The sequence below is a fragment of the Pinus tabuliformis genome, chromosome 4_2 (genome assembly GCF_031772625.1).
Source record: "Pinus tabuliformis cultivar Carrire ecotype Pingquan chromosome 4_2, CPIR1, whole genome shotgun sequence".
Taxonomy (NCBI): Eukaryota; Viridiplantae; Streptophyta; class Pinopsida; order Pinales; family Pinaceae; genus Pinus; species Pinus tabuliformis.
In genome coordinates this window covers 423,974,227-424,000,873 of record NC_142304.1, presented here as the reverse complement: position 1 = coordinate 424,000,873, position 26,647 = coordinate 423,974,227, and the positions used below count along the sequence as shown (strand labels likewise).

At 41.4% G+C, this 26,647-nt stretch overlaps 1 protein-coding gene and 1 pseudogene across 1 annotated transcript; one reads left to right on the top strand and one right to left on the bottom strand.

Moving 5' to 3' along the window:
* The first annotated feature begins 345 nt into the window (after positions 1-345).
* LOC149169763 (AP-5 complex subunit mu-like) lies at positions 346-22,917 on the top strand (annotated as a pseudogene).
* Positions 22,918-23,339: 422 nt separating this feature from the next.
* Positions 23,340-24,575, bottom strand: LOC149169762 (uncharacterized). Its single transcript, XM_089425327.1, has one exon. The coding sequence runs from the start codon at positions 24,573-24,575 to the stop codon at positions 23,340-23,342; it is 1,236 nt and encodes a 411-aa protein (XP_089281453.1).
* Positions 24,576-26,647: the final 2,072 nt, after the last annotated feature.

Sequence of the window (26,647 nt, the reverse complement as noted above, 5' to 3'; positions counted from 1 at the left end):
GCTAAACGATTGCGTGCTAAATTAAGGCGTGAGTTTGGTAGTTTATTTGACGCGTAAAGAATTACATGCCCCGTGGGCTCTTATGAGCCATTATACGCCGATATTCCATTAATAAACAGGATGAGCGGTTAGAGATGATACTTTTAAAGGTATAGGATTTCATTATTTTAAAAAAAATATACATATATATATATATATATATATATATATATATATATATATATATATATATATATATATCCAGTTATATTTAATTATTGTATTGAATTTCAATAATTTAAATTAAATAATTTAAATTCGTTCTACTTGAGAATCGCCATAATTGCTAACAGAGAAGAAGGAGTAATCGAGCTCAAAACACAACTCAGGGATTCTTGAAGCAAGCCTAACACTGAGTGGGCTATGATCTCCATAACATCATTGTATCTGGTTGTCCCTGGTCCATTGGAAATGGCAGCAAAAGCCAAAATCGATCGAAAGGAATATATGAGTCAACTAGGTCTCTGGATATAGTCCCACAGAGCATTTCGCTTTGATCAAATCAATCAAATTCACCTGATATAAGGCTCCCTATTTAGAGTCGGCAAAAAAAAAATCGTGAATTCAATCGATCCGTTGTTAAGACGGCAACTGGGTCGATTGGCAGACAACATCAAACGCTTTAAACTGCGTTTCAATGTCGGTAAAATTGCAGTTTTGCATTGTTGTATTTACAACTTCATGGTTTTGGCCGGAAGAAAATTTCGGAAAGAGGGGCATCTTAGTTGATGCTTAGTCCACGCCGAAGAGGAGTTCCACGCCCGTTTGGGACACTCAGAACAAGCGATTTCTTCTGATAGTTAGTCTCTTGAAATTTGTATTGTGCAGAATGCCTGGATGCAGCATCCGAGCCGTATGGGTTCTTAACAATGCCAACAATGTCGTCTTTTCTAGACGCTTCCCGGTGGTAGGAAGGCAATGGCGCATCGCCTGTAAAAAAAGAAGAGCAGAAATCGGACGAAGGGAAGTTGGTTTCAAGCTTGTCTTCCTGTCTACCAACCGATGGGGAGATAACCCAGGGTTTCATTGATAGGAAGCAGAGGAAAGCTTGTTGAATATTCAAACGCTATGGAGGAGAATTGAAGCATGGAAGAAGTTTTGTTGCAAAAGAATCCCTTCAAGAATTGATGACCTACAAGAGATGGTTCCGTTTCTGGGTATGGAATACGCATTGCTTCATCACAAAAGGGTTCAGATTCATGGGTGGACGATCCCATCACTCGCCATGTTATAAGTCTTCAGCTTTACAAAAATGTTGAAAGTGCTCCATTTTTATTGTGGCCTCTAGTTTTGCACATTAAGGGGCAGTATCGTATTCTGGTTCTTCCATTGGTAGAACCTTATCACTTGATGATGTACAAGAAAATATGCCAAAGGGATGACTGCGGAAATCCAAATGAAGTTAAGAAAAATAGCTTCCCAGGCGAAAGTCTATCATCGCTTTTACTTGATCTTCCATGCATCACAGGGTATGGGCATTCATGGTGGCGCAAGCCTTGGGAGACGTGGTTACTGGTGAGGTGCTTGAACTGGAGATGATGGTTAGTCCACCACCTTCTGTAGGAGGCCTGTTGGACACTTTAACTGGAAGCATGGGGATAGCGGGCATTGCAGCTAGGGCTAAGCCTGTAGGAACACCTGTTGCAGCTACGGCAATTGTCAGTTCTACTGCTACAGGCACTACAACATCAGATCTTCCTAGTAGCAAAGGTAGCTCCAGAACAGTGGATAAAGATGCCCTGAGGAACTTCATCAGTAGTTCAATGCCTTTTGGTACTCCGGTGGACCTTGGTGTTGCTAATCTTTCTGCTACGAGATTGAATGGGTTTTCATCATTGGACATACCTCATACAGATCTAAAACAGCCAGCGTGGAAGCCTTACCTGTTCAGAGGAAAGCAGAGGATATTGTTTATGATTCATGAAGTCGTATCTGCAGAAATGTTCCTGAGCAAGGTGTGGACAAGCAAGCTTTAATATTTTCACCGCCACTTGGAAACTTTATTTTAATGCATTACCAGGCTTCTCTGTGCATCATAGGTCCTCCAATTAAAGGCGCAAGATAGTTTTAATTGATGGTAATCCATCAGTAGGGACAATGTCAACAACAGAACATTCAGTTGAATGGAAGATAATTGTTAGTGGATGAAGTGTGACTGCAAAAAGTTTAGAAGTAACTTTTCCAGGGACGATAAAGTTTGCTCCAAAAACTATTAATCAACATTCCTACACGTCAAATTTGAAGGCATAAGCTATGCATGAAGAGGAGAGTGATTATGAGGTTGAAGGTTCAAATAGCATGAGTAACATAGAAGAACTCTTGGAAGAAAAGATGAACAAAGATCTGAACTCAGTTGATTTAGAGGAGCCATTTTGTTGGGAAGCTTATAACTATGCAAAGGTTTCGTTCAAGCTTCTTGGCAGTACTATGTCGGGCATGTCTGTTGATCCTAAGGCAAAATAGGGACAGGCTTACAAACTGCAAGAGAAGGGATGGAAGCCCCGATTGGTTCAAAAGGGAGAATGACCAAAACACTTATAAGTATTCTGGTGGTTACTGGGAAGCTAGAGAAAATGCTTGTTGGGAAGGATGTCCTGACATATTTGGACCAAGGACGAGATTAACTCCTTGAAGAGTTGAGCGAAAAGGAGTTGACATATTCTCTCGAGATAAGTACTTTCTTGAATATTTTGATATTATGCTTTTAATTATTATTAGTCTCTTGTAATTGTAAATTTTGCTTGGATGGATTCGTTTTTATAATTATTTATGCTCCTATAACAAACAATTGGTAATAATGTTTATATTCTTACGATCTTCTATATATTCATTTTAAATGTTTAGTCATCCTCCTTTATAATTACTAGGGGACTCACTCCTCTGTACCTGTCAACCACGTAGATATTCCTCTTTGATAATTGAGTTGTATAAAGTTCTTCTATGAGACCTTTCTTCAAGTTTGTATGAAAACTTCTGTAGGTGTTTTCTTAATAGTTATTACTTCAGAAAATATATATATACAGTGGAAAAATAATATTCAAATGAGGCCTCTAAAGAGTCACATATAATATCTTCCTTACTCAAAAATCACCCCAGTTGTTATACATAATTTAACCATATTATTATCACAATACCACAGTAAAAGAGGTAGGATTCCCTCCTGTATATTCCCTTAATTTCTAATAAATTTCTGAGTTTGTGTGAAGGTTACAGTGATCCCTTTTTGCACATCAGTTATTATCTGTTAGCTGTATTTCCACTATATTTCCAGTTAAATGATAACAGAACCAGACAATTGAGCTCAAGTGGTTATATATACCATTCACAATTATTCAACAAGGAATACACTACTATTAAACACCATGTGATGAGGAACTAACTCAGAATTGCAACAGCCATTAACTCATTCATATAGAGGCATATAAATAACTGGTATAATGCATAGAACTTAAGTTCGGACCCTGGAATGTGCTCTGGCAAAAGATCTGGAAACAATAGTTCATTTGGCATGGATAGCAACTCCTTGATAGTGAATCAGTCAATAGGAACGGATGCATACGCAACATTCAGACCTAATTTAGCAATTCTTATAAGTGATGAATACAACCTGAGCAAAGGTTCCATGAGCATAAATTCAACCTATAGGGCCAAGGTATTGAAAGAGTACTACCATTTAAACATAGAGCAATGTTCGGTGTATTATTGTTAAAGGAAATGTTGAGTACAAAATATGTTCCCCAAATGTGTTGCATACCATACTTTGAGCTAGGTATTTCAAACAATTTATATATAAAAGAACACAACAAATAACATTATTGTTAAAAAGAAGGAATTGAGATTTGTCTTTGCTAATGACTATCCATATGATGCATTTTGTTACCAAGTAAGACAATAACCCAGCTAGTTGTTACTGGAGCAAACACATACAGATCAATGAATGTTTGAAACATAACGATATGTGCTCGTAAGATCAAATATCAAGTGTCAGTTAGCAATCTAAAGTCATAAGTTTTATGCACAAACAATACACGAAAGAATGATTATATTTTAATATGAAAGCCAATGACATGAATAGATTATGGCAAAGTATGTTATACTTTAGATGACATGTATGAAATATACATAAGCTATGTGTTTTTTAAAATATTAATGCACATGTTATAAATGCATGGACAAGTGTTTATGATTGCAGATCAAATCTGTTACCAAAATGACCACGTGATGACAGAAACTTCAGAACAATTAAGGCTCAAAGAGATCCCATGATAGGGTATTAACCTTGATTCCACTGGGAGGGGTGGAGGTTTTGCCCACCGTTTAGCCTTCGAACCCCGGAGTCATGGGAGGACTGTGCGAGTCACGCTCCCCTAGACGTGTGATGATGACTACCAGATGCCTACTAGGGATCAGGTCGGTATAGCCAACGCTGTCACCCTTAGAGTTTATGAATGGTTAGGTCAGTATAACTGACGCCATGGCATACTCCAGTAGAGGACGGATAGGATGGGAGCGGAAGAGATTAGGAAGGATAGGATGATGTTGTGATAGCCTGGGGAGCCTGATGAAGTAAAACATGATCATTAAAGTTATAAACCTAAAAGTATTCAAAATACCAATTTTATAGTGTCCTCACATTAAGTAAGAATTTAACCTCAATACACAATCCGAACAAGAATGTATTAATCACTATTATAAGTATTGATAAAAAAAATAAAAAAAATAAAAAATAAAAATAAAAAAACTCTAACTTCGGGACGAAGTTTTCTGAAGGAGGGGTGTATGTACTGACCCATCATTAATATAGAGAGCACGAGAATATTAGCATGCATACGATGCATGCATATGATAGCTACATATGCATGTATCGCATGCACTGCACTAGTAACTATATTCTAAATTAGCTAAAATATTAAATATCCTGACACTCCCTCAAATAGAAAAGTCGCATTCACCCATCAACACATATTACTTAATGCCTCATGATTAATGAGCGATTACCAATGATATTAAGTTTAAAAGTATAAAGTAAAAGGGTTATAAAGAAAATAAATGTAAAGAATTATGTAAATTCTTAAAAATCAGGTTATATAATTATCTATCTCAGAATTTTAATAAAGTATGTCAATAAATTATTAAAGGGATAAATTAAATCAAAGTAAAGTTCCTATGTATGAACTTAGGGCATTTTAATTAAATAAATAAAATTTTAAATCAAAGTAAAATCACACATGTCAAAATATCCTTAAAAGAAAGATACGACTCAGCATGTTGAGGAGGTGTCGCTGAGAAAGGAAGCGGTGGGCTCGTAGGTGGAGAGAGAGCAACCACCGCTAATGAACAGTACATAAGGAGATGGCGAGGAGGAGTTTAGGGGGCCCTGTGTTCTTTGCCTTTTGATGGGGGAGATTGTATTTGCTGTAAGTGGAAAAACTGATCCGGGTGCTGTTGCAGGAGGAAGGAAAGGAAATTTATACATACTGCTTATAATCCGGAACTATTGAGCCTTGCTTGTTTTGAAGTTTCTGGGCACGGGGGAACGGTATGCATCGGTTGAGAAGCATACTGGATTGAGTATCTAGGTATACTCGATTTGGCTGGGTGGTTTTTGGTCATTCGGTAACGAGAGCGCTGGAGAAGTTCTGTTGCATCCTCATCGCAACATCTGTAGCAGACCAGGTAAGTACTTCATCAAATCAATTAATATAATTTCAAACTCTTTCAGTAATATTTACAATTTCATAGTTTCAGTAATCTTTACAGTTCAGTAATGACTCTTTAACTTAGTACGGTCATTACAGGCTCCCTGCTACAGTTCGTTGTCAATAGTGGGAGCCAAAAGAACCTCATTTCGGTAGAGGTCGTGAAGTTGTTGGGCTTACCGACCACAACACATCCACAACCATACACCATTGGGTGGCTTCACCAAGGCTGGGATCTTTGCGTGAGCCAATAGTGTCGCCTTCCATACAACATCAAGCCCTTCATAGATGAGGTATTGTGTGACATTTCTCCCCTTGAAGTTTGTGATGTATTATTAGGACAGCCATACTTGTGGAAGCGACATGCTGTGTATGAATCAAGGCTACGTGTTGTTGTTGTTACTTTGGGAAATAAATTGTACAAGATACCAGAGGTAGCACCGTCTATGTCATCTCTATGGTTAGTACAAAACAATGCAGTAAGCTCATTTCCAAAACTGAGAATTTTTTTTTCTTGATGATATGCCCTCAAAGAAAGAAGAAGACGGTGGCCACGACCTCCAAACAGGGCCCCTTCGCATGAAAACTACAGATGGACAAGGTTGTGGAGGAGTACGAGAACATGTTCACCTCCCCTGCAGAGGTTCCTCTACACTGTCAGGTTAAGCACTCCATTGATCTGACCCCAAGTGCACCGCTACCCAATGGACCAATCTATCAGTGTTCCATTCTGGAGAATGATGAAATCAAGAGGCAGATTCAGGAGCTACTACAAAAAGGTCACATCCATCCGAGTTCATCACCTTGTGGGAGCCCGATTGTGTTGGTACAAAAGAAGGATGGGACTTGGAGACTCTGTATTGACTATCGGGCATCGAACAAGATCGTTGTCCATAATAGGTACCTGATCCCATGGATTGATGACCTCCTGGACCAACTAAAGCGGGAAAAATATTTCAACAAGGTCAATTTGAAGTCAGGATATCACCAGGTACCAATCAAACCCTCCGATGTGCGGAAGACTACCTTCAAGGCCAGGGAGGGCCTTTTTAAATGGTTGGTTATGCCTTTTGGATTGACGAATGCTCCTGCAACCTTCATGAGGCTAATGGATGACATCTTGCGGTCATTCACCAACTCATTTGTAGTGGTATACTTTTATGACATCCTGATCTTTAGCCAGAGTTGGGAAGAGCACCTCCACCACATCTGACAGGTTCTCCAAACACTACGGCAACACAAGTTATGTGCCAATTTGGAGAAACGAACTTTTGGCATGACCCAGGTTCAATATCTGGGATACATTATTGATGAACAGGGGGTGCATGTGGATCCAACCAAGATCCAAGTCATTTGGGATTGGCCATCTCCAACCATTCTAATAGAGCTCCACAGCTTTCTAGGTCTTGCCAACTTCTACCGCAGGTTCGTGTTGGGATTTTCTCATATCACTTGGTCCTTGAGTCAAGTCACCAAGGGAGGAGTGAAAGAAAAATTATTTTGGTCTGAATCTCAACAGAAAATATTCACAGAGTTGAAATATCACCTCTGCTCAGCACTAGTGCTCACATTACCATACTTGCAACAACCATTTGAGGTTGAGACAAATGCCTTTGACTATGCTATTGGGGCAGTCCTTATTCAACATGGGCATCCAGTAGCATATCACAGTGAGACACTTTCAAACACAGTCCGGAAGTATCCCACTTATGACAAAGAGATGTATTCAATTGTGCAGGCTTGCCGACAATGGAAGCGTTATGTTTTGGGGAAGGAAAAGGTCATCCACACAGACCACCGACCCCTACAATTCATACAGGCCCAAGGGAAATTGAAAAATGATTGCCATCAGAAGTGGTCCACATAATTACAACAATTCCATTTGAATATCAAGTATAAGAAGGGCAGCACCAATAATGTTGTAGATTGCCTCGTTTGACCACCGATCATGGTGTTAACCACCATGCTCAACTGTTGTGGGCATGAGACTTCTGATTAGCCACTTCTCTACAAAAGCGACCTAGAATTCGACCACACATACCAGACACTCTTGGAGGGTCAACATGTTCCAGATTTTCACCTCGAGGATGCCCTGTTATGCCACTTGGGTCACCTTTGTGTTCCTTCAAGAGAGTGTGCCAAGATGATTTTGGAAGCACACTACAGTTGGACTGTTGGGCATTTTGGGGTCAAGAAAATGGTGGCAGTACTACAAAAGTATTTCTATTGGTCGAATCTTCGACAGGATGTTGGGAAGTACATCAGATCATGCACTGCCTGCGCCATTGCCAAACCGACCATCAAGAAGCAAGGCCTATATACCCTGCTACCTACCCCTAGTCAACCTTGGGAATCCATCTCCATGGATTACATATCAGGCCTTCCTTCCACTAAGCATGGAAATGACTGTGTTTTCATGGTCTTCGATTGGTTCTCGAAGATGGCCATTATGGCAGCCTGCAAGAAGAATATCACAGTTGAAGCCACTGCTAAACTCTTCTTTGAACGAGTGTGGGTACGCTTTGGGATACCACAGTCTATCATCTCATATCAGGATAGCAGGTTCCTCAATACATTTTGGTCCAGTCTCTGGTTGATGCTGGACACCAAACTCACTAAGTCCACAACCTTCCATCCTCAAACTAATGGACAGACAAAAGTTGTCAACAAGATTATCGTACACATTCTGCACATGTACAACTCAAAGCATCCACACACATGGGATGAGAGCCTCCCCTATGTTCAACACAGCTAAAACCGGTCTCTCCATAGCTCGACCGGCCATAGCCCTTTTTAGGTGGGCTTGGGATTCTAGCCACTATGTCCCATTGATGTGGCCATGCCATTTGTAGCTACTCACGCACATTTGTCTCATGTCCAGTCTAAAACAAATAAGGCAAACAGCTTCATTGAGCACATCCAACATATTCGCCAGCAAGTCCATGACATTCTACAGAAATCAAATGCCAAGTCCAAGCAGCGACATGATCAACATCGGGTGCCACACAAGTTTCAGGTGGGTGACAAAGTTCTGTTTCATTTGCAAAAGGAATGCCTTACCAGAACCTATTAGAAACTCAAACCACTCTGATATGGTCCTTACACCATTACTAAGGCTGTGGGAGACAATGCATTTGAGCTCAGCATTCCCCCATTCCTTGGCCTGCACCCAGCGTTCAATGTGGACCGTCTTCGGCCATACTTTCCACCATTACTAGACACATCCGACATTGTAGAACAACTCACACCCACAGAGTTAAATACGGATTGCATGGAACAAGTTGCAACTGATCAGATCATGGACACATAGATCAAGCACACTCGCCATCAAAATATCCAACGGTATCGAGTTGTCAAAGTAGGCTAGCTCCTTCACCAGGGCAAGTGGCTCACCAGGGACCAAGTTCAGCAGAAGTTTCCCCATTTCATGGAGGAACTCAACGCAATGGGAACCATTACTTCCTAAGGGGGGAGGAATGATCCAGGGGGATATTGACCACCCGCAATTCCACTTGGACCCCCACCATTGCTTCTTTTAGTTTTTCAGTTTCCTTAATTGTACCACAGTTTACTATTTTTAGCAGTTTTTTGGGTCCTAAACTTCTGGAGCTGTTTTCAGGCCCTCAACGACGTTTTTTGGAAATCTATCGCCAACGATTTTTTGTCTTAAATTGCCTTATTTATTGTAGTCCTTGGAGATATCTATCCAATGGGTTATCATGTGCGTTAAACGGAGTTAATATGACCAAGTCACGACCCCGGGAAGTTGGTTGTCCAACTCACCCCAATGGGACCCATAAACTCTTGGTGTTACATCTCCTTGTGTTAGGGTTTGGTTGTTTAGGGGTTACTCTTATTGTTCAATAATAAAAAGGCCCTTGAGCTTCATTGTAAGGCAGTTCAGAGGCACGTAACTGCCACATATCTTCTCAGAGATAAGTTACCATCGCCCTCACTGGTTTATTTCCATTTCTATTTATAAGCATATTTCAGTATTTTACATTAATGAAATGAAGTATTATTTCCATTGCATCTCTGTGTTTATGGTTGTCTCTATAATTTTTTGTGTTCCTGTTTAAATCCAGATCACTGACCCAAATCAACCATTGATCAAACCCACTCTCTCTGAATGTGAATCCCATGAGTCTATACTTGACCAATCATAGGTCGAGGAAACTGTTGACCCGATTTCACCTTCAATTAATCGTACCTTTCCCGAAGAGAGTGAATATGATACCACTCAAGTTATTTTCATTTCTTCAGATTCCAATGAGCTTGGGGGAAATCCTCCTGTTCCATCAAGACAAGAGGAAAATCCTCTCGTTCTCGTAACTCAAGGGGGAAATTCTCCTATTCTTACAGTACCCCCTCCAAGTAGTCTAGTCACTTCCTTTGATTGGAATCGACTGACAAGATGTCATCTTCCTTCTTATGTTCCTTTCCAGATCATAGTATAGGTTTGTAATATGATTGTACCTAGCACTATTATAGATGAAGGTGCATCTATGAGTATCCTTTCCTCCACTACTTGGCAAGCACTCGGTTCGCCGCCACTTGTCCCTGTTACCCAAAATCTATTGGCTTTTAACAAAGGAACCAATCAACCATTAGGGATCCTTCCTCAGTTGCCTATTACTTTGGGAGGAAAAATTGTTTATCTCAATGTGATGGTAGTCCCAGGCCCTTTAGATTACAATTTACTTCTAGGGCGCAACTATGTTTATGACATGGGAGCTATTGTTTCAACACTCTTTCGAGTGATGCATTTCCCTCATGAAGGCAGAATTGTCACCGTTGACCGGATTTCATTTCCCATCTGATGAGAACCTCTTGGAAGTCATGACCTCTTATGGGTCATGAACATAGAAATATGAGGATAGTTCTTTTAATGTGTCAACCTCATTAAAAAATGAAACAGGTCCATGAGGATAGTTCATGGTCTTGTGTCAACCTCATTAAAAAATGAAACAAAGGGTATGAGGATAGTTCCTTGTCTTGTGTCAAGCTCATTAAAAAATGAAACAAGGAATATGAGGATAGTTCCTGGTCTTGTGTCAACCTCATTAAAAAATGAAACAAAGGGTATGAGAATAGTTCCTTGTCTTGTGTCAAGCTCATTAAAAAATGAAACAAGGATATGAGGATAGTTCCTTCTCTTTTGTCAAGCTCGTTAAAAAATGAAACAAGGAGTATGAGAATAGTTCCTTTTCTTGTGTCAAGCTCGTTAAAAAATGAAACAAGGAATCTGAGAAGAGTTCCTTGACATCTGTCAAGCTCATTAAAAAAATGAAATAAGGTCCCCTGAAGCAAAGTTCCAAGTTGAGTCTTTGAGTAGATCTTGTAAAATCCCAGTCGAGTCTTTCACTTGATCTCGTAAATGAACCTTCATTCCATCCACTTGATAGCCACGAGTAGTCTACTTAGGTGAATGTAATGGAGCTTGGGGGGCATGCACCTAGAATCGAGTTATCATGTTGGGGGCATGTAAACGAATCTCAAGCATAGTTTTTCATTTCAAGCTTGTCTAAAAATGAAATTGAATCCAAGCATAGTTTTTTGTTTCAAGCTTGTGTAAAAATGAACCCATTTCCATTTTAACCCTCGTGATTGCCATTTTATCAGCCTTTTCCATCAGATAAGCCTTGGTTTTTCTCCTTCCATCATCACTATCCACTTGGCCGATCATACGCTTTCACTTGGTTGTTTTACCCTTTTTGAGGAACAGTTGCAATGAGTGGTCTTATTAACCAGCCTCTTCACATAAATCAACATGTTTTGAGAAGTTCCAACATCACTGGAACCAGTTGCTATTCTAGACACCACTCGCTCCTCAAAGTGGAGTTCTCTTTAAGCTCTTTTGAGACTCTCTAAATATGAAATGATTGCCTAATGCTTATCCTTTTCAACTCGTTAACAGATTGGAAATGACATCTACTCACTATAAGTTTAACCCTTTTTCGACTGAGATAGATTATTTTCAAAAAAGGAATGTGTTGACCGAACATGGTCAATAGGTTCTCTCTCATATTGTTTTACGTTTTTTCGGGCTTGAGAGACAAATATACAAAAAATAACTTATGGAGTTTTCTTTTCGTCCATTTTCAAACTCTCTAAACATGAAAAGGACCAAGTTATGTTTGTCGTTAAACTCGTTAAAACATCAAATAGTGACAAACTTGTCAATCATGACAAGACCAAGTTTCACCTTTGCTAAACTCATTAAAACATCACATAGCGATGGATTCACCCGAAGGGTGGAATTATACAACAAGCATATGTTATCCTCCTCAAGCTTGATAAAAATAAAGAGGTACTAGTCAGCAATGACTGGGGAAAATGGAAAAAGGGGTAAACCACTTTTGGTAGCAGGTTGCTCTTGAACATGACACTTTCACTTCATCAGCGTGACTATTTGGGTTGGGTTATCAACTTGATGGTTATCATACTAGTGGTCTATCATACCATCCATCACTTTGTTTTGGGTCAATGCTACCAATTCATTTCAGTGTCTTCGACATGTTCAAGATAATTCATTAAGTTAAAATTCATCCTTTGCAATCCATAAACCTTCATTTTCATGACTGCCATTCTTGAACCTTGTTTCGTCAGTAAAATTCCGTCTCCAAAATCATTACACTCGTTTCGTGTCGTTGATGAGGGATACATCAAGGCCCTCCTGCGACGAGTCGCTTCTTGTCGACATCAGCACATTATCCAAGAAGTTGACTTAGAAACACCCTTCCGGTACCTTGAGGCTTGCATACATCAATGGAAAGTTTCTCACTTCCAATGATAGGTTTACATCACTGGCCTTCGATCGAAAGACTTTGTATGGTGTTCAACATCAAAACATCCATTCACACCATGTATAATGTACTGTAGTACCTTGAGGATCATTATCATTATCAGTGATTTCTCTTGCATTTGTTAATGGCTTACATCATTGGATGGTAATCAGATGGTGTCTTCCCATGTTCGACTTCAAATCACATATTCACATGGATAGACTCGTACTTGAGCAAACGATTGAATGAGATAGAAGACCCCAGATCTAGTTTCATCCATCCAGGCTACGATTTCAGGAAATGTACGAAATTATCCGTACAATGGCTTTACATTGATGGTCATTCCGATCATGGGTCTATGTCTGTAGATGACTATCTATGCTGAGCATGGGTATGCCTTCCCTCAACTATTCATGAGAAAAAATCAAAATATCATGATATTATGTATTGTAATCGATGCAGGTCACCAACCACTTCGGAACCTCCTCATCACATCATAAAACATTTCACTCGACATTGCATTTTTGACTTCATGCTTTAGGGGGCAGCTGTTATAGATCCATTTGGGCACATCGCTCCCATCATCTAGATTAGTGTTTTAGGGATCATCAAACCCTAATTTCAGTTGCTACATGCCCTAAACAAGTCAAACTTTTGAATGCCTCCTTCCCAAACAATTTCATGCCCTGCATACATCCTGAAATGACCTCTAGAGGGACCAACGTATGTAGGTGTTAAGTTATGGTATGTTCTATGCTTATAACAGTTTACTTCTTTTTCTTATTATATTCCACCGATTAGCAATCACATGTACATAAAGTAAAGTGCAGATAGAACATTAAATGATCGACAGAAAACAAGCCAAGACAAGAGACACAAGATGTGGCGGCTAGCCAGGGACAAACCCCACAATGTGTGGGGAAACCCTTTGATCAAATCTTCTTTTATCTTCAATAATTCAGCAGAGAGAAATAGTACAATAAATCTGATTCATATCAGCAGTAGCAAACCCTAGATCAGTAGCATCAGCATTAGCGGCTTCATTATCAAACTAGGGTAGACCATATCTCACAAACCGACAGTCGGATTGACTTCATTCCACCACCAAAAGTTTCAGCTTCCAGAGGAGGTTCAGATGAACCTATAGCGCAGTTCAGATTAGGAGATCTTCTAGGCCACGCAAGTCAATCTTTACTTCTGCAGTTGCAGCTTCAGTTTCAGCTATTTCCGGCTTCAAACTAGGGCAGTCGATATCTTGCAAACCGTTCGTCGGATTGACTTCATTCCACCACCAAAAGTTTCAGCTTCCAGAGGAGGTTCAGATGAACCTACAGTGCAGTTCAGATGAGGATATCTTCTAGGCCACGCAAGTCAATCTTTACTTCTGCAGTTGCAGCTTCAGTTTCAGCTGTTTCCGGCTTCAAACTAGGGCAGTCGATATCTTGCAAACCGTTCGTCGGATTGACTTCATTCCACCACCAAAAGTTGCGGCTTTCAAAGGAGGTTCAAATGAACCTATAGTGCAGTTCCAAAGAGGAGATCTTCTAGGCCACGCAAGTCAATCTTTACTTCTACAGTTGCAGCTTCAAATTCAACAGCTTCCGGCTTCACATGTGTGAGAGAGAGAGACCCATTTCAACGCAGTAGAGAAGAGACTCATATCTGCGCAGTAGAGAGAGAGAGATGTGATGAGATGAGTGAGTCCAAATGAGGAAAAGTCCTCTTATATTTATACACAACGTAGGTGGGTGAATAGATGCGACTGTTGGGCTTCTGAGCCTACATGAGTTGTAGGTCGGCTTGATAATAATTCCATAATCAAAATAAATTCATATCTCCATGAATACTTATCGGAATTGGATGATCTTTATATCAATCCTACACCTCTCGACGAGAGGAATCTAATAAAAATATTATTAGCCATGAATAAGATGACCCACATGAAGTTTTTCCCTGGTTGCCAATTTTAACAGTAGGCCCATGCAAGGGTGCACTGCAGAGTAGTTAAGTCCATGCCAGGGTGCTCTGCAGAGCACTTAGGCCCTCTTTGACCTACGTTGGGCGAGTTTGAGCAAAATTCACATAGGGTTTTGGGAATATTCTTATCTTCTGGAGCCTTTTAGAAGATTCCCAAACTTATCATCTTCTATGAGCTTGAAAATGGATGAGGAATGAGTTAAGATACCTCCTATCCTCTCATCCCTTCCTCCATGGAACTAATTTTAAGTATGGAAGGCTGTTCAATACCCTCATTGATGATAAAACCTCCTCCATATTCCTATAAATTGAGCACTCATCTAAGTGATTACGGGTCGGACTTTGATGAATTGTAAGGAGATAATATTAGTTTGAGAATTGAGACTATTGTAAGTGTCGTTATGTTGCTAGAATGTCATGCTTATGATGTGATGTGGATGGAACCAAAGCTAGAGGAGTGACTTCAAATCAAGCTTCATAGTTGTAATTCTTCCTTCTATTCAATAAAGTATTTGCACCTTTTTCCACATGCTTATCTTGATATGTGATGCTTATATGTGTGAATGTATTTGATTCCATTTACTTGTAATCAATAGATCTTTTTCTTTGATTGGTTCTTTGTCTTTTGTTGATGTTTACAGGTACTTCTCAAGTGTGTTAAGTACGGGAAGTAGCGACAGGATTGATACAAAGGAAGCAAGAGGAAAGCGAAAGTACAAGTAGGTCCTCTCATTCTCTTTGTCTTATCTATTGTTTACAGAAAATGGTTAAAGTGCTTTAAAGTGTTGTTCTAGATATAGCTACGTATCTAGGGAATTAGTATTTATCCATAGATACCAAATTCTTCATAACAAGGAGGTCAGTTTGGGCTCCTTTCCCCTTTTAGGATGGAACTACTTCAAGAGATAAGACCTTCTCCCATGAGAAGAGGAACCATCTCCCCTCCATCCAAGATATATAAACCTCTCTTCTTCCCAAGCACAAGCTAGCTTTTAGTTCTAATTATGTTCTGGTTGAGGTTTTGATTTTGGAGTAATTAGAAAGTTATCCATACTTTCTATCTCTCTAGTTGTGTATGAAGGAGAATTGTGAGTTTGGTTTGGTGTGAAGACTAAAGGGAAGATCCTTAAGACTACCATTGTTGGGGGCATCCGTGGAATGCTAGCAGAAGTGTGTGGGAACTCGGATATGTCAGAGGAGAATGACAACGTCAAGAGATCGGTTGTAATCTCTTCTTGATCTAATATAAATGAAACTATCGATTAATTTCCTACATGAAGTGTTTATTTGCATCTTTATGGCTCAATGTTTCTTGACCTGTTAAGTAGGCTGAATACAAGTTGTATGTTATTACGTTTGTTGTTTGTTGTTGTTTACTTGTTTCAAGTGTCCAAAGAAGGAAACAGGAGATAATTGGGACAAGGAAGTAGGAACATCACTAGGCAGAATAACGCACTAAGAGGTAGGCCCTCTTATTTGGTTCTAGCCTAAGGAGATTTTCCATAGATTGTTTGTTTGTGGCTAGACCCACTCTCGGGCTAGAGGAATTGTTTGTGTCCGCACTTAGAATTTTACCTGCACCACACTTTATCATTGTTTACTTAGATGATATACTCATATTCAGAAAATCCAGAGATGAACATGTCATGCATGTGAACAAAGTACTTAATGTCTTGAGAAAAGAACAATTGTTTTTAAAGATGTCAAAGTGCGAATTTGGCAAGACTTCTTTAGTGTATTTGGGACACATTGTTGGAGGAGGTGAGCTAAAGATAGACCCCTCTAAGGTTGAGGTCATTCTCAATTGGCCCAAGCCCAATACAATTACAGAGGTAAGAAGCTTTCTAGGGGCAACACAATATTGGAGGAAATTTATTGCTAATTTTTCTTCCATTGCAACACCACTACATGCATTGACTAGTGTCAAGAAAGTCTTTCATTGGGGAGATGTACAACAGAAAGAATTTGATGACTTAAAACAAAAGATCATTTCAACAGTAGTATTGGCTCTTCCGGATCTTAGACATCCATTTGAGATTCAAACAGATGCTAGTGATTACACCATGGGAGAAGTTATTATGCAACATGGTAAACCCATTTCATTTCATCTTGAAATTTTTAATGGTGTGTGACTAACTATCTCGCTTATGACAAAGAACTTTATGCATTGGTACAAAGTGTCAAAAAATGGAAACACTACTTGATGGGGAAGGAGACCATTATCCATATCGACCATCAACCATTGTAGTATTTACAGTCATAGTCAAAGTTGCAATCAAGACACTTCATATGGATGGGTTTTCTACAACAGTTTTATTTGGTTATCAAGTACAAAAATGGAATCTACAATAAGGTAGCTGATATGATTTCTAGGCCTATTGTAAATTCATCTATTTTACTCAAGCATAATTTTGTTTTGCATGAAAGTTACATTGAGAAATATGCATATGATAATGACTTTCAAGATGTGTATGTAAGCTTGAGGCAAGGAAACCAAATTGAAGAGTTAGATTACCATGTACATAATGTTTTGTTGTATCACTTGGGAAAGGTATGTATTCCACAGGGAGAAAGAAACAATATCATAATAGAGGTGCACACTTCATTGATTGCTGGATAATTTGGTCTAGGAAAGACATTAGAGAATATCCAAAGGTATTGTTATTAGCCACACATGTTTGATAATGTATCTCATTTCATTAGAGGATGTTCTTTATGTTCAACAAGTAAGCCTAGCAATAGGAAACTAGGATTGTACACTCCACTTTCGGTTCCATGGGAGTGTATCTCAATGAATTTTGTAGGAGGTCTTCCATTGTCAAGGAAAGATCATGATTACTTGTGTGTAGTTGTAGACAGGTTCAACAAGATTTGTATTCTAACACCATGTAAAAAGAAAATTAAAGTTGAACAAACAACACATCTTTTCTTCCAAAATATTTGGGTTCATTTTGGTCTTCCTACTTCCATTGTAAGTGATCGAGATTCTTGATTTGTTGGGAATTTTTGGTCAAATTTGTGGGACATGATGGACACTAAGTTGAAGAAGAGTACACCCTTTCATTCGTAAAGAGATGGACAAACCAAGGTGGTCAATAGGAAGACCATTCATCTTCTTAGACGATATTGCAACAAACATCCCATGTTGTGGGATGAAAAATTGCATTACATACAACATGCATACAACAGGGTAAAGCATTCTTCCACAAACACATTGCCATTTGAGGCATGTTTTGGGTACTTGCCAAGATCACCATTGGACTTCATCTTTGAGAAATATGTTTCCATTGATGGTCATAGCGACATCGATAGAGAAAATTCAGTTGATACATTAGACAATGCAAGAACAGCTTGAAAGAAGTCAAAGCAGCTAGAAGGCAAGGCATGACAAACACCGTGTCGATCATAGATTTCACGTTGGAGACGAAGTTTGGTTATATATTAGCAAATATATACTTCAAGGGGAAGGTAAAAATCTGAAGCCAATCCATTATGGTTCTCTAAAAATTCTGGAAAAGATTAGTAACAATGCATTTAAGCTAGATTTGCCTCCTTATATGCAAACATACTATGTTGTTAATGTTGAGAATTTGAGATTGTTTGAGCCTCCTTTGATTGATGATCAAAGAGAGCATGTTCAACTACCATCAATAGATGATTTCTCACCATAATATCTTGATGAGCTAAAGCAAGATCACATACTTGACCGAAGAACTAGATCTTCAAAGAGAGGGAATGTTGGATACCTTCGAGTGGGGCTGAAGGGAAAAAAATTATTCTAAAGCCAAATGGTTGCAGATCGAGAAGGTGAGGGAGTTTTACCCTCACCTGCTGAAAAAATGATAGTATCTTTTGGGGTCCAAAGGATTCCAGTGGGGAGGAATGATCAGGTGCTCAGTATTTAGCTCAAAAATCAGAGTTCTCAGAATTGCTCGAAACTTGAATGACCGCGTCCGTCTCGGTGATACGATCCCAATGCAACTAGTTTCACTAAAAACCGAGATCGTATGAGGAAGATATTGCATTCTGTCTGCTTTACTAAACAGTGGAATTTTGCAAAAAAAAAAATATACAGTCACCGCATAGTCAGTTGTTCATACTGTTGATGTGGCAAGTGAGTGGGTAGGTCAACGGGATGGTCAACATCCAATTTTGTTTCGCCAAGTGTCATGTTTTTACTGGTCTGCAGGTGTGGTGACATGGCTCGATTTTATTGGTTTATGAACGACCAATGAGGAGGGGACAAGAGTCAAGCCCGGAGGCTGCCATGTGTCCCTCCCCAAAGGACCACATATATCGGCGCACAGTAAAATTTTATGGTAGGCTGGGGGGGTCGAACCTGGGAACTGCATCAAACAAACCACATGACATACCGTTACACCACCTCCGTAGTTCTTACAAGACTATGGTTTCACATTGATTTTAATGTGTTAACGTTTTGTGGTTGGGGGTTAGGAGGGAGCCAACCCGTAGGCCATCCTCCTCCCATGTGAACACTCCATCTGACAGTAACGGCTAGCAAACAACTCAAATGGTAACCACAAACTACGACATTTTATGCTCCCATGTGAACACACCACATTAACCTCCAGCTAACAGTTAGTGAAACCGTGTGGATATTGTACTAACCGTCAGTTAACCTGACATTCAATGCCATCATGTGTCCACTATTATAACCGCTAGACTAACGGTTTAACATAACCACAGATTAAGTGCTAATCCAACTTATCTGTTAATTAAACACGCTTATCCGTTAATTAAACTTGCACTTAAGATGGTGACAAATTTGACAGTCCTCCAATTTCGGCGAAAATTCCAAAATTAGTGGGATTAACTAGAGTTCCTCTAGTTTTAGAGTTTTCCTAGGGAAAACATTTTTTTCCATAACTTTTGCGAAATTCGACCAAATTGGGATCAGGAAAAGGTGTTCCTAGATGATTTTGGTGCTCTGAGCACATTGAAGTAGGTTTCAAGAGTAGTAGAGCATTGCAAATAACATTTTTTTCCATTATTGAGCTAATACAGAGGCCCAAGCCATGGAAGCTGGACCAGGGAGATGTAGCCCAGGAGGGGTGAACTCCTTCATCAAAACACTGTGTTAAGTGTTCAATTTGATGGTTTGATGTACATTTACATGCTGTTGTTCATCACTTTACTTTCATGCTATTTTTCTCATGAATTTCATTCACAAACACCATAAGGAAACCTATGCACATGAAGAAATGGAAAAGCATTTGTTTTTAATTCTGAAGTTGAAATTAACATAGAAAAACTAACATTCAACAACATATCAATATGCTCCCAAGCTTTAAAATTGAACCTATAATCTTCTCTTTAACTGAGGTCAATCCTTATTGAACACACATTGAAAAATTAAAAACCAAATAAAACTGCTGAAAGAATGCTCCTACTGTGAGCTTATTGAAAACAAACCTACTCTAATCTACTAAATACAACTGCTGAATCAAGTAATTATAGATTTCTAATGTAAACAATTGAGTAGGTGGCTATATTATTTCTTTGTATCCTCATGGGATTCCAACAGAAAGAAAATGTTTAAAACAAATAGCTCAAACAGAAATTTGAATCTGATATTGAAAAATTGCACAATTTGAGTCTGCTTTCTGACTCCAAAAATGTTGCAAAAGGACCCTAAAAAAAAAAAAACTAATATAGTTGTTTTTCCAATTTTTGACACTCTGATATGAAACTCCTCCATCTGCATTTACTTTCTCATACACCTCCATCTGATTGTTTTTTTCCACTGGAAAAATCGTAATCTTTCATTGATTAGAAAAATTACATGTTGTAGATGCATTTGCATATGCAAAAGTTCTTCCACTACACTTGTGGGTATCTGTAGGTTGCATATCTATCTATCAAAAAACAAAAATCATCTCGCTGGATGTTTTACATCGCCATATATACATATTGCCTCACAAGGCTGTCAGTTATAATATTTATCAGCTATATACAAAAATAGTTCAAAAATATCATTTCTTGGTTGTTCATGGGCTGGCTGCCCTATAATATTGTGCATCTATGTATGGGCGGTGATAGTACTGATATGCATTTGCACCCCGCTGCTCCTGAATCATCCACTCGCCTCTGGGTAGTACCGTAGCCTCCTTGGATAGTTGGTCGGCACCGTTGTTGTGTTCCCTGTAGATATGATTGCAAGAGATATTATTAAACTGTGCCTTCAGTAAATTTATTTCATCCAGTATACTGCTGAGTGTGTGCGAGTGGCAAGCAGAAATATTATTGAACCAATCAATGACAATCTTTGAATCCCCAAAAATGTTTAAATGCAAGCAGTTATGGCTCAATGCAAAATGAATGAGATGGCGGAGTGTGATGATCTCTGCAAAGTTGTTTGAACCAACGCCCAGACCCAGCTTTGCTTTATAGAAGTGTTGTTCGTTAATGAAGAGGAGAAAGCCCCCTCCACATCCCTGCTGTTGGGCTGCACCATCGAAATATGCCCATGGGCAGCTGTGATCGATTTGAGGGGGATCCCGGGGACGGCGGACCTTAGGCTGCGGTGGCTCAGGTATGTCATTGAAGACAGCAATGATCTTAGCAGTAAGATGCGGCCACTGAACCATTTTGTCCTCGAATGTCAAACGGTTTCGGGCCAACCATAGGTACCAACATATAATGATGGGCAGGCTCTGTAGCTTTGAGTTTCTATGCTGGTTATACCACGATTCCCATGTTTGATTTATGTCGATCCCCTCCCATTTACCGGAGAATTGTATAGCTGGTGTGATGGCTTGCCATAGCTGTGCTAGGACAGTGCATTGTAAGAATAAGTGTGTGCACGATTCAGTAGACTGCTTACATAGGATGCACCAAGACGGTCCATGTATCGCACGCCTCATGAGGTATTCCCCAGTGGGAGCCACCCCTTTTAGGATACACCAAAAGAATAATTTCTGTCTTGGTGGAGCAGTTAACTTCCAGATGGAGTTCCACCAGAAAGATATCAAATCCGGAGCCTTATGTGTGATCAGAGATAGGTATCCCGCTTTTGGGGTGTATGAGCCATGCTCGGAGGGATACCATATGAGCTCATCAGGTCCCTGCTTGATCCTAATGTGCGATTCGGATAAGGCGTTTATATAAGACTGCCAATCTTGGTGCCAGAGAGGTGGAATGTTGATCTGTTGTGCCGATTTCCATTGTTGATTGAAGATGGTAGTGTGCTGTGGATCCGCTATGTCAGCAATGTGAGAGATCCCTTGAGAGTGCAGGTGTCGAACGAGGGCTTCTGGCAATATGTGCCTTCCACCGCTACCGTTCCAAGGGTCCAGCCCGATCCTAGCCTGAGTGCCATCGTTTATTTTCCATATCAGGTTATCTCTGATGAGTGGAATAGCATGGAGAAGTGCTTTCCAAACAGATGATATCCCAACTTTGGGCCAGGAAGGGAGCTGGATCCAATCCATAATTTGATGAGGCCAAATGTATTTGTGATATACAATTTGGGTCCATAGATTGTCCCCAGTGATTAGAGTCCAACCCATCTTTGCAGCCAGGGCCTGTGCAAATGAAGGGAGATCTTTGAGGCCCCAGCCTCCCCACTTCTTTGGGATGGCAATCCTCTTCCATCCAATCCATGCAAAGATGCGCTTTTCTGAAGACCCATTCCATAGGTACCTATTGCAGGTCTGCTGCAGTCTGGATAGGATGCTGCGAGGGATCCATGCCAAGGCCATCCAGAAGACCGGAGTAGCTTCCAAGACAGATTTGATCAGGACAAGTCTTCCTGCTCGTGATAGGTATCTATGGCTCCAGATGTTGAGCTTTTTCTCCAGTTTGACCACTAGCCAGATCCAGTCTGCTACTTTAGGGCTAATAGGCTTGATCCAATAACCCAAGTATTTAAGGCCCTGATCCAAGGGGTGTATGCTGTAAGGGAATAGTTGTAGAGCCATCTGGGATTCATGGACAGTGGTTCTGGATAGAATGATGGATGCTTTTGAGTGATTGGCCTGCATCCCAGTGGCAGAGGAGAAGAGGGAGATGATATTGGAGAAAGTGCGGGAGTCCCGGGTGCTTCCATCCAGGAATATCATAACGTCATCTACAAAAAGGAGGTGGGTGAGGAAGCAGTCCACTGATATCTTGAGGCCACTAATGTCTCCATTCCTCTTAGCAGATGCAATAAGCCTACTGAGACTATCCATGACAATAAGGAAGAGGAGGGGGGACAATGGGCACCCCTGTCTGAGACCCCTCTCCGAATGGAAGAACTGGGATGCAGAGCCATTAATCAGCACACTGAAGGAGGGGGTGGTGATGCAGGCCATGATCCAAGTGATAAATCTGTGGGGGAAGCCCAGATGAATAAGGAGCATCTTGATATAGAGCCAGCTTACCCTATCAAAAGCTTTAGCCAAGTCAATTTTTAAGATGATGGCTTTGTGGTGCTTTGTCCAAATAGAATGAAAGGCCTCATGTGCTGCCCCTATAGCTTCATGAATCTGGCGATGTTCCAGGAATGCGAACTATTGAGGGGCAATGTGACGGGACAAAATGGGGCGAATTCGATTTGCAATGATTTTTGAGATGATCTTGTAGAGTACATTGCAGAGAGAGATAGGCCGGTATTCATCAAAAGAGGAAGGGGAGTCAGTTTTGGGGATCAGGGCAATGAAGGTGGAATTGATTGCATTTTACATGGATCCTGTCATCCTACATTCCTCAACCACCCTTAGAAGATCCTAGCTGATCAACTCATAAAATGCAATGTAGAATTCGATGGTCCATCCATCCGGACCAGGGCTTCGCTCCTTCTTAAACCATTTGATGGTGGATTCCAGTTCCTCAGGGGTTACAGGATCGAAAAGGGTCTCTGCTTCCTCCTCGTTAACAAACCTAGGAAAGTGTCCAGCAATGTTGATAATGTCAGCAAGGTTGTTACCCGGAGGTTTCTTGTAAAGGTTCCTGAAGTGTGATGATCCATCTGAGATAGCTTGTTGAAAGTATCGGCCATTCCACCATCAGCCATGGGGAGGTTCCATATTGTATTGCTGACCTTTCTGCCCTTGGCAAAATTGTGAAATAAGCGAGAGTTTTCATCTCCTGCCTTAAGCCAGGTTGCTCTACTGCGCAGTCGGATAGATTCTTCCCTCTCCCTAAGAATCTTTTGCTTCTGATTTTCCAGCTCCACAAGGTGTGCTTTTTCGGCCTCCGATGTGAAACCCAAGCCTCTTTCGTCAGTGAGAGAGGTTAGCTCAGCTTCAATGTTCATGAGAGTAGTGTTTTCCAGTCGGTACTTGTTCCTAGCCCATTCGATAGTGAGATTCTTGAGTTGTGACAGATTCATACAGAAGCCTTTAGCCAGAGAATCGGCTCTGTCTATTGGGTTGTGAGGCCAGAAGTCCTTAACAAGTTTGATGTAGGAAGGATCCTCAAGCCATCCATGATTGAACTTGTAAGGGGCTTTTGGCTTTTTATGGGGGCCATTTATTTCCAGGTATATAGGATGGTGATCTGATATACCACCTGAGCCCACCCATTGTTTGTAGTGATGAAGTCTTTGAAGCAGGGGTCCTTTCATCATGAATCTGTCAAGTCTACGGGCCAGAGCAGCTTCACCGATCCTTCTGTTCCGCCAGGTGGGGAGGGGTTTGTTCATGGGGACATCACTCAGATCATGTCGCTCCAAGAGATCGGTCATGTAGGCAGTGATCGAGTCGATTTGTGCTGTGGCACCCCAAGATTCCCCGTATCCCAATGAAAAGTTAAGATCCCCCCCTATGATCAAGTTCTCTGATGAAAAAATGTGTAGCCCCAGTAGGTGATTCCAGAAAGCTTCACGCTGGTGACACGGGCCATATATATTGATTACCCTGAGGTTGATACCCAGGTCTGCAGAAAATAGGTCGAAACCCAGAAAGCCCGGTCCTCCCCAAGTGCCTAGGGCCCTAATGGTAACAGGATTGTATCCAATTGCTAAGCCACCCGATCTTCCAGAGGAGTCTATTGCCGAAAATTTCCAACCAGGAATGATCGATGATAGTGTGGCCGAAATGGAGTCCTCGGGGCCAAGCGTTTCTTGTAGCATGATAATATCGACAGGAGATGTTTCAACCAGTCTCTTAAGGGCTAGTTTCTTTGAGGCACTAGCCAGGCCTCTGCAATTGAAAGAGAGGCACCTCATGGGGGAAGATGGCCAGGGGTGTTCTTTGCTCTAAGTACCCCATCGATAGTAGATTGACGCCCAATGGCCACCTCTGCCCCCGCCCGCCTGATGGCTTTAGTAAGATCAGATTTTCGCCCTCGAGAAGGCAGCGAGGTCAGACCAGATGTTAAGATACCCAGGCCGGCGATGTTGGATTGTGGTCCCTGGGTGTGTGGGCGAGGGCGAAGGAAATATGAATGCTTTGAGCCCCTGGAAGATGAGGGGGAGGATGCAGGTGATGAGGGCGGATGAGAGGATGTAATAGTAGGGGCAATGACCAAGGGGGAGGGCATTGAACAAAATGCAGCTGTCATAGATGGAGAAGATGATGAAGTCATAGAGTAATCAGACATTGAAGGATTGAGAGATTTACCCGGAGGTGCTGCAGAAGCGATTGCGGAGGCCGCCCGAGATCTGGTGACTGGAGCTGTTGCACGACCAAGAGGAACACCTGGTGCCTGTGGGGTTGCATGCGAGGGAGTGCTAGCGGTCGGAACTTGTTGTGCAACCCGAGAGGTAGGTCTCGGCATATAGGAATTGGGTGTTGGAGCCTCATCTTTCCTCTGATTTAGCGGACAATCTTTGAAAATGTGCCCTACCCTGTGGCACCGTTGGCATCTGAAAGGGACGCCTTCGTAGTCAAGAATCTGGACCCAAGTGTATTTGCCCCAATGTAGAGTGATCTTTTCTTCTAATCCTTCGTGAGTGTCTAGGTGTACCAGGATCCGAGCTAGCGTTCTATTTCTGGATTCCACGAAAGTTCGATCATAATCGAGATAAGTCCCCAGAGCGTTCCCAATTCGAATGAAAGTTTCTTCGTTCCAATATTGGAGGGGAAGTCCAGGGAGGCGCACCCATAATGGCCCAGCCCCAATTTGTTCGCGCTCGGGATCAAACAGTGGGCTCCATCGCTTGAGCAATACTGGTGCCATTTCTATGTGCCAGAATTTGGCCAAGACAAGATCCGTATAATTGTCCTTTGCGAAGTTGAGGGAAAACCAGCCGCGAGGGAGGACCTGAACTTCAGGGATTTCCTTCAGAATCCCACCCTAAATCTCCTTCACCCATTGAGTAAGCTGGGTCGCAGAATATGCACGCCCTCGGACATGCCCCACAAGGATAGAATTTGCCATATTAGCGGCCTCTTCAGCTGCCATGTTCTCACCGAACCAAATAGAGATGTCCCTGGACGTAGATTTGACGCACTTTGTTCTTTTTTTCCCCCCCGTGCGCGGCGCAGAGGGATGATTTACCAAGGGGTCCGGGGAGCAGTCCTGAGGGTTCGACCTGGAAGAGCTGACCTTGACTGCAGGGGTTTCAAAACATCCCGAAGGAGAGTGGAGAAGCGCTGCAAAACCAGAGGACGATGGAATAGGAGGGCCAGAAGAGGATGGAGCCGGAAAGGATGAGTTCTGAGGCCGCGAATCAAAGGGTGGCGATGGGGGAATGACTGAAGATAAAAAACGGAGGGTACCCGGAGAAAGGGGGGGTAGATCTATCCCAGCAGAGTCAGATTGAAAGGTGCCTTCGGGAGCGCTGGATGGAGGGGGGACCGGGATCGAGACCGCCAGGGAGGGATGCGGATCAGTAAGCAGAGGGTCGGAGACTGCAGACGACGATGCAAAATTAGGGCAGTCGAAAATTACCTGGGAGGATAGCGAGTCTTCGGAGAAATCAATGGATTCTTCCGTGTCCATACTATCACCGATAGTAACCGGATCCATGGTGAAAGCGACGGTTGTTGCCTGAAAAGTCAGGCCAGGTAAGCAATCGAGACAAGAGCTGGGAGCGGACTTCAGGCTAAGGAGGTAGGGTTAGACTGCCTTAACCGGAACCCTCACGGTTATCGACAGTGCGCGCCGATGTCTGTTGCCCTAACCCAATCCTACGCGGTTGGCCGCAGAGCGCTTCCGCTCCATCTCCCAGAGATTTCCAATAGTTATTGTAAGCAGGTG

Coding starts and splice junctions, on each gene's coding strand:
- LOC149169762 (XM_089425327.1), bottom strand. CDS start 24,575: ATGCTACAAGAAACGCTTGGCCCCGAGGACTCCATTTCGGCCACACTA.